General features: G+C 43.2%; 1 protein-coding gene across 1 annotated transcript in view; it reads right to left on the reverse strand.

Annotated features, from left to right (window-relative positions):
* zdhhc5a (zDHHC palmitoyltransferase 5a) overlaps window positions 1-7,574 on the reverse strand; it is a 44,348-nt gene that overhangs the window by 34,378 nt on the left and 2,396 nt on the right. The window contains 2 exon segments of the mRNA XM_020625513.1: window positions 758-960; window positions 2,745-2,839. Coding sequence (XP_020481169.1) covers window positions 758-960; window positions 2,745-2,753 — 212 coding nt within the window. The 5' untranslated portion in view covers window positions 2,754-2,839.

Consider the following 7,574-nt stretch of genomic DNA (forward strand, 5'->3'; position numbering starts at 1 on the left):
CTGGCAGCCTGACTTTCTAACATTTAAACCTGCATACATGCAGTTTGTCCCACAGACACTGCTTCACATACTCCCACTCTCAACACTTTTTTTTTTTCCTTTTCTCACAGTGTCACTCTTTGACAAACACAGATAAACTCACTCCAGAGGGAGGTGTCAGCTAGATTAGTGATTACAGTCTTTAATACCACTGACTTCACATTCTGCCAGAATTGATCAAAACAACCTCAGTCCATACTATGGTTTTCAGGTCATTCTATTGGTTTGCATCAATGCTGAACCTCCCAGATGATGAAATTTCCCAGGATGTAACCAGGCCATACTGCATTGGAACCACTCAGGACAGACGCAGCCTGGCTGCAGTCAAAAACAAACAAACAAACAAAAAAAAACAAAAAAACAAACAAAAAAAAAAAAATTTTTTCCTTCATTGGAAAAAAAAAAAAAAAAAAAAATTAACTGAGGAGGGATCCTCTTGTAAGACTTGACAGACATGCATGGCAACAGATGCTGTGTGTACAAAATAGAACAAGTCTGGACAACTATGTTCTTTTGGCTCCTGGACCACATTCTTCAAAAATGGTTTAGCTAACCCAGGCTAACTTCATGCTGCAGCCAGCTAAAACCATCTTGTTGCTCTCCGTTATCATTTACATTTGTTACAACAGATTTTCTTTTGTGAGATGCAATAGTCTTTTCATCACAGCTCATAAACAGGCTTGCGTGTGTGAGTGAGACATGCACTGCCTCCACTTACGTAAAGCAGAAGAACAGTGTGGTGGAGCCAACAAGGAAGAAGGTGGCTGCTGACACGGGGACATAGCGGGAGGGTCGCAGAGGTCTGCTGGGCGGAACCACAGTGTGGGGAAGGGGTGACGAGGATGGACCCCGCCCTCCGCTCTTACTGCTGCCACCTGGCATAACTTCCTGTGTGTTTTGTGGAGTGCGTCTGCTCAGCAACTGCTATGCCAAGGAATTTATCATTCAAAGAAATGTATTAAATCAACTGGTTGTTTTGGAGTAGAAATAACAGAATGGCAAAAAGAAAAAAAATGTAAAGGAGACATACAAGCAGATGGAGCAATGACTGAGAAGGGCTTCCTCTTTCACATGTAAAGAGGAAAACACTCCTCTGTATTACCACACTGAGATGAGAGTTTTCTTAGATCAATCCTGATCTACTGTGTATGTGTTATTAAAGGAGGCTTACACGCATCTGCTGTGAAAGGCTTGCTTCACTGTCAGCCAAGAAAACAAAAAAAAAAAGTGGAAAGGCAGGATGAACAAATAAGCCACAAATTATGATGAGGAAATTATTTCTGGGCAGCTGTCTCTTACAGAAATGCAGGCCAATGCAGTTTTACGCAACATGTCAGTCAATTACAAATACATGCCAATACAAAATGATAAGTCTCCCAGGTCCATTTCCTAAAGAGTAAAAGCAAGCATAAATCTTCTTTGTGGTAAATAAAGGCTTAGTGAAAATCAGTGCAATAAAAAAACATGGCTGTTATTTATAATTTTGCTAAAAAAAAAAAAAAAAAAAAAAAAAAAAAAAAAGTTTATGCCACCAACCGTTAATAAAATTGTGATTTCAAAGAAAAAAAAAAAACTCAGATAACTGATGAGCCTGGTGTTGAAATGATCCAGACTGATTAGTTTGGTCTATAAACGGAAGTTCAGCATGGTATAAGAGTAAGCAGAGCACTATGGGTAGGTGATAGACCTTTAAGACAGAACTAAAGCAACAGCAAGAAATGAAATGAGGCTGAAAGAAAGATGAAAGAGCTTGAAAGAATAATGTCTGGGATGAAAATCTGAGTGGGCCTTCTCTTCTTTTATCTGCGGTTTTCTGCTAGGAAAAAGTGCAGTTCAGCACCAGAAATCGGAAATGGGCTTGTCTGATTCACTCAAATTTAAAGTTCTCAGCACCAGGGGACTAGCATTCTGGGCAGCTGTAGCAATGTTAGGAAAAAGGCCCTGTAAATATAAAATGACAACCCCCTTGCTCTTCGTACAAGAAGGAAATGATTTAGCTTTCAGTCCAGGAACCGTATTAGAAACACCAGTCTGTAAGCGGGCCAGTGGAGTAGCCTGGTTTTTCTGTGTCGGGGCATCCCTAAACCCTGCTGGTGGCTGATTCAAACCACCTCACCTGCCAGCTGCCCCAGGTATGTGTTTGGAAGACAAAAAGCAAGAAGAGATGCTGTGGTTCTTTCCAAAACATCTGGGGGAAAATCCAGCAGAACATCCATTAGTATCCATGTAAATCAAGTTGTTGAGAAAGAGCGAAAATTACACAGTTTATCCGTAGCACTGGGGGTTATGTGTGAGCAGACAGTATTAATTCATATAAGCCAGTAAAAACAACATAGAACAATTCAAGTTCCCAGCTGGTCTCTTTGTTCCACTATGACAGTGGACAACCATGTCTATTCATTTTGTAACCATTGGTCCCCCAACTACTGGCCGGCTTCTTTTTTGCCCTCTTCCTCAGAAGGTTCTTGGACCTTCCCTATGCTTTCTTCCCTTAGAGAGAGCACTGAGGTTTGCATTACACCTTCTCACAACAGCCTCTCTGGAAAAACAGTGGCTTTTAAGTGTGAAAGATGGAGACTCCTTAGATCATTTGTATCTTGAGGTTTTTCAGGTCTGAAGTATCCTTGTCCAACCTTGAAAGAAGATGAATGCACTTTTCCCATCCAGTGCTGATCAGTGACCTCTTTGTTTGTGATGTGTATCACCTTGTGCATACAGATGAAACACTGAAGTGAAGGTAGTGAATATCACCAGGACATCCCGGGTCACAAAAAAGTGATGGTTGGTCAGGAGGCTGCACCTACAATAATCAGGAGAGGAAGAAAAGACTGGTTAATGAACTGATACTCCAGTATGAAAATACTTATCTTACAGGTAGCCTATTGCATTTTAGATGTTTTGTCCACATTCTCTACAAAAATAAATTTGGATGATAAAAAGGCTGGTAAGTGATGGCAGTACTGTTTCCCCAACTGTATTATTTACACCGTTCTACACCTAAATTTATTAACTACTCAATCACCAACAATACAGTCAGACTGCATGTTTACTTTTACTAATACTATACAAACTGAAAGCTATTTTCCAGTTCTTTTAACCAGGAACTCAGAGAGACGAGGCAGTCCACTTGGATATAAAAAATCGTGCTGGTTTATTCAAAGGATCACAGGTAAAATTAACATTACACGTCCAGGTATCTTCCACCTTCAATACTGCGCGCAGGCAGACGAAGAATGAAAGACCCTGAACCACAACAGGCCTATACATTTTATCACTTCGGTTGGGCTATCCCCATACTACACAGAAACGTCAACCGGGACGTCTCTGTTGCCAGCTTTGCAGCTGGCCCTAGCCATAGTCAAAACATGAAGCAAATCAATGTGTGAATGTGTGTGTGTCTGTTGATTAAGTGGTGTGTAACTAAAAACATTCTCACGACCTCTAGTACATGTCGTGTCTTAAACATAAGAACATATTATGGCTAAGGCTACAGTTATACACGTCGTAATAATAACCCGCCTCCTGACATTCAAACTTTTCTATCTAGTTATCCTTGACCATAATGCACCCTGCAAAAAACTCATGAGAATGACTAAGCATTTAAACTAGACATCCTGTCTCCACTAAACATTTCTAATACAACAAGTATCTAACCAATATCTATCTGACTAAAAAATACCTAAGAAAACCCAAACAATGACCAACAACTACTGTAAGGAAACACTACTTCCTTAGACAACCCTTGCTAATGCCTGGTTCAAACTACATGGTTTAACCGCGATTGCAACGGACATAGTGCACTGGAACCGACAAATGGCGTCAGATATGACATTTTATATCATTTAGTGTGTCATAGTAAATGACAAAGTCTAGCATATTGGAATATTTTCCATAGTCTATGATGTGGTAGGCCAACACTGACCAACAGGAGCTGTTCTGTTCACAACACTTCTGGCATGATGGACTGAACCATATTCATCATTAAATATCCCAGCGATACAGCTGCCTTGGTTAAGGGTATGTTTACACGGAAACGCTCTTGACTGTATACACATAGTTTCGTTAAAACAATTGCTGTGTAGACGAGAAGTATTTGCGTTGACATGAAAACAGTGAAAACGAATAAAACGATGTCTGAGCATGCGCATTACCCTTGAAGACGATGGCATCATTAGCGACTTCTAGCGACTTTAAGGACAGCCAATATCTATTTTCCTTGCTGAGGAGTTGGCCTCCGCGGTGGATCTAAAGACATGAGACCTACGAAGTTACCAACATTATTTTGTTGGTCGCAGCAGTAGTAAAGGAGCAGTTGTACTAATGCTAATAAGTTCATTAGCATCTGTGTGTAGCATGAAAGCATATAGTTCGCCATTGTTTATGTTGATGTCTCGGTCAATGTGACACTAGCAGTAGCTGACGCAGGGCGATGGGCCTCATCGTTTCGTAAACATATGCGGATTATAATGTTGGCACAAAAACGTTTTAGCTGGCGTTTTGAAACTCTCCACTTTGGGACCCGTTTTAAAAGGTCTCCGTTTTTGCTACCCGGCTAACCTGTTTCCATCTAAACGGAAGGCCAAAACGCATACTAAAGTAGGCGTTTACAGTCAAGAGCGTTTCCGTGTAAATGTACCCTAAGTGTGCTCTCCTGTGTTGGTTGTTTTTTTTCCCCTCATTTTCTCGGTCTTTTGCAACCTATCCCAGATTACTTTCACCAGAGAAGAACAATTAAACATTGGACAACTCACACCAAACGACCTTTCTCCAATTTTTGTGAATGCAAATTGCTGTGTGGACATTCTGGTCGGAGGTGCAATTGCACTTTGTGGGCCTTGGAGAAATCACCGGCAAGGAAAGAGAGCTGGGGCCCTGGTTAAGCTACGCCAGAGAGGGACCCGGACACCACTCCCGTCTATCCACCTAGCGAATCTCCGCTCTCTAGCCAACAAAATGGATGAACTCCTTCTCGTCAACAGGACTAACTCCGACTTTGCATGCTCTGCTGCTTTATGTTTTACGGAGACTTGGCTTAGGGACTCCATCACAGACAGCGCAATCCAAGTACTGGGCTTCTGGATGTAAAGGGCTGATTGCGTAATGGAACTGTCCTGGAAAACGAGAGGCAGGGGAATCTGTCTCTACATTAATGAAGGTTGGTGCACAAATGTCACGGTGCTAGAGAGAACATGTAACATGGACTTAGAGACTCTTTGCATCAACTGCAAACCTTTTTATTCTCCCAGAGAATTTTCATCTTTCATTCTGATTGGAGTGTACATAAGACCGCAGGGCCAAGCTAGTGCACTGCAGCACCTGGCCGAAGAGGTAACTAGCATAGAACTCCCCACTCATTGTTCTAGGGGACTTTAACAGAGCAAACCTCACCCAAGAACTGCCCAAATACAGACAGCACGTTACCTGTCCCACCAGGGACAAAAACACATCGGACCACTGCTCCACAGCAATAAAATACGCCTATCGCTCTGTCCCCTGTGCAGCCCTCGGACTCTCAGATCACTGTATGGTCCATCTTATTCCAACCTACAGGCAGAAACTTGAAGCTGTGAAGCCTGTGGTCAAAACAGTGAAGAGATGGACTGAGGAGGCTAAGTCAGAGCTACAGGCCTGGACGAACTCACTGACACTGTGACATCTTATATCAGTTTCTGTGAGGATGTGTGTGTGCCCACCAAGACCTTCTGCACATAAAACAACAACAAGCCCTGGTTTACAGTAAAACTCAAACAGCTTTGTCGTGCCAAAGAGGAGGCCTACAGATGTGGGGACAGGATTCTGTACAACCAGGCAAGGAACACACTGACAAGGGAGATCAGAGCAGCAAAGAGAAGCTACTCTGAAAAGCTGAAAACCCAGGTTTCAGCCAACGACCCCTCATCTGTGTGGGGGAGCCTGAAAAACATCACTGGCTACAGGAAACCATCTACCCCTGCTGTGTAGGACTGTCAAGTAGCAGACAACCTGAATGTGTTCTACTGTAGGTTTGAGAAAAAATACTCCCCCCTCACCCTCCCCACCTCAGAACCGTCCTGCCTGAAAGCATGTGCCGATCAGCTTGCCCCCATCTTCACACCTTATCTTCAACAAATCACTGGAGCTGCGTGAAGTTCCCTCCTGCTTCAAACACTCCACCATCATCCCAGTCCCCAAGAAAACCTCCATCAGTGGACTGAACGACTACAGACCTGTCGCCCTGACATCTGTAGTTATGAAGTGCTTTGAAAGACTGGTGTTGGTCCACCTGAAGGACATTTTTGCCCCCCTGCTGGACCCCCTGCAGTTTACTGGGCAAACAGGTCAGTGGCAGTCAACATGGCACTGCATTACATCCTGGAACATCTCGACTCCCCAGGGACTTACGCATGGCCCCTCTTTGTGGACTTCAGCTCGGCGTTCAACACCATGATCCCAGACATCCTCCACTCCAAACTGACCCATCTTACAGTGCCTGCCCCCACCTGTCAGTGGATCACTAGCTTTCTGACAGACAGGAAGCAGCAGGTGAGGCTGGGGAAAACCACATCCAGCACCTGGAAGACAGTGGAGATGACAGTGGACTTCAGGACGAGTCCCCTCACCATACTCGGCAGCATTGTATCAGCAGTAAAGTCCTACAAGTTCCTGGGCTCCACTGTCTCCCAGGACCTGAAGAGGACGTCTAACATCATCACCAGGCGCTACAGGTAACTGTGCGCCAAGACAACCAGGCACGAGGACAGTTTCTTCCCCTGGGCCGTCACTCTGATTAACACTTAACCCACAACGGTATGGCTGATCAATAACCCTCAGTGCAATACCTGTAAATATACCTTCTGGATACAGATCCGTTAAATGCATCTAGACTGTGTGTATATATGTATGTGTACACACACACACACACACACACACACACAGATCGCTATTTATAGTAACTTTATTTGTTATCTTTTTTTACTAATGCACGTTCCTTTGCTTGTTTGCACGTTAATTCTTTCCTTTGTTCTTTCAGCCTTATATTGTTTACTTGACTGTTGCTGCCTTACACAAGGACATGTAGATACACAGAGAGCTGCTGTGCCAGAGACAAATTCCTCGTGTGTCCAACACACCTGGCCAATAAAGCTGATTCTGATTCTCTGTCAACTAAAATAGAGCATGTACAAAGTCTTGAGTGCACACACTGAAACTTTTACTACAAGAGTTCCTCTACAGGAAAATTTCCAAAGACACCGTGTCACCTAACAAGAACTTATTTGCTCTGCAGGACCCACATCTCAGTATAGCTCTCACCTGCCCCTTCTCTCTTCCTCTTTGATGCATCACAGATTAGCATCTTAACAGGTGAAATCTTTTTGCAGAGACAAAGACAAGCAGAAAGACATTCTCCATACACAGATGTTCAATTTATGGACTCATGATTTTAACTCTTCAATCAATAAGCCTATGAGAGCACCTATTCAGATCATGAATGATGGATGGACACGTCTTTCTACAGTACACTTGATCCATTACTGCTTCACCATTCATCAGCATTA

The sequence above is a fragment of the Monopterus albus genome, unplaced genomic scaffold, assembly GCF_001952655.1.
Source record: "Monopterus albus unplaced genomic scaffold, M_albus_1.0 scaffold356.1, whole genome shotgun sequence".
NCBI lineage: Eukaryota > Metazoa > Chordata > Actinopteri > Synbranchiformes > Synbranchidae > Monopterus > Monopterus albus.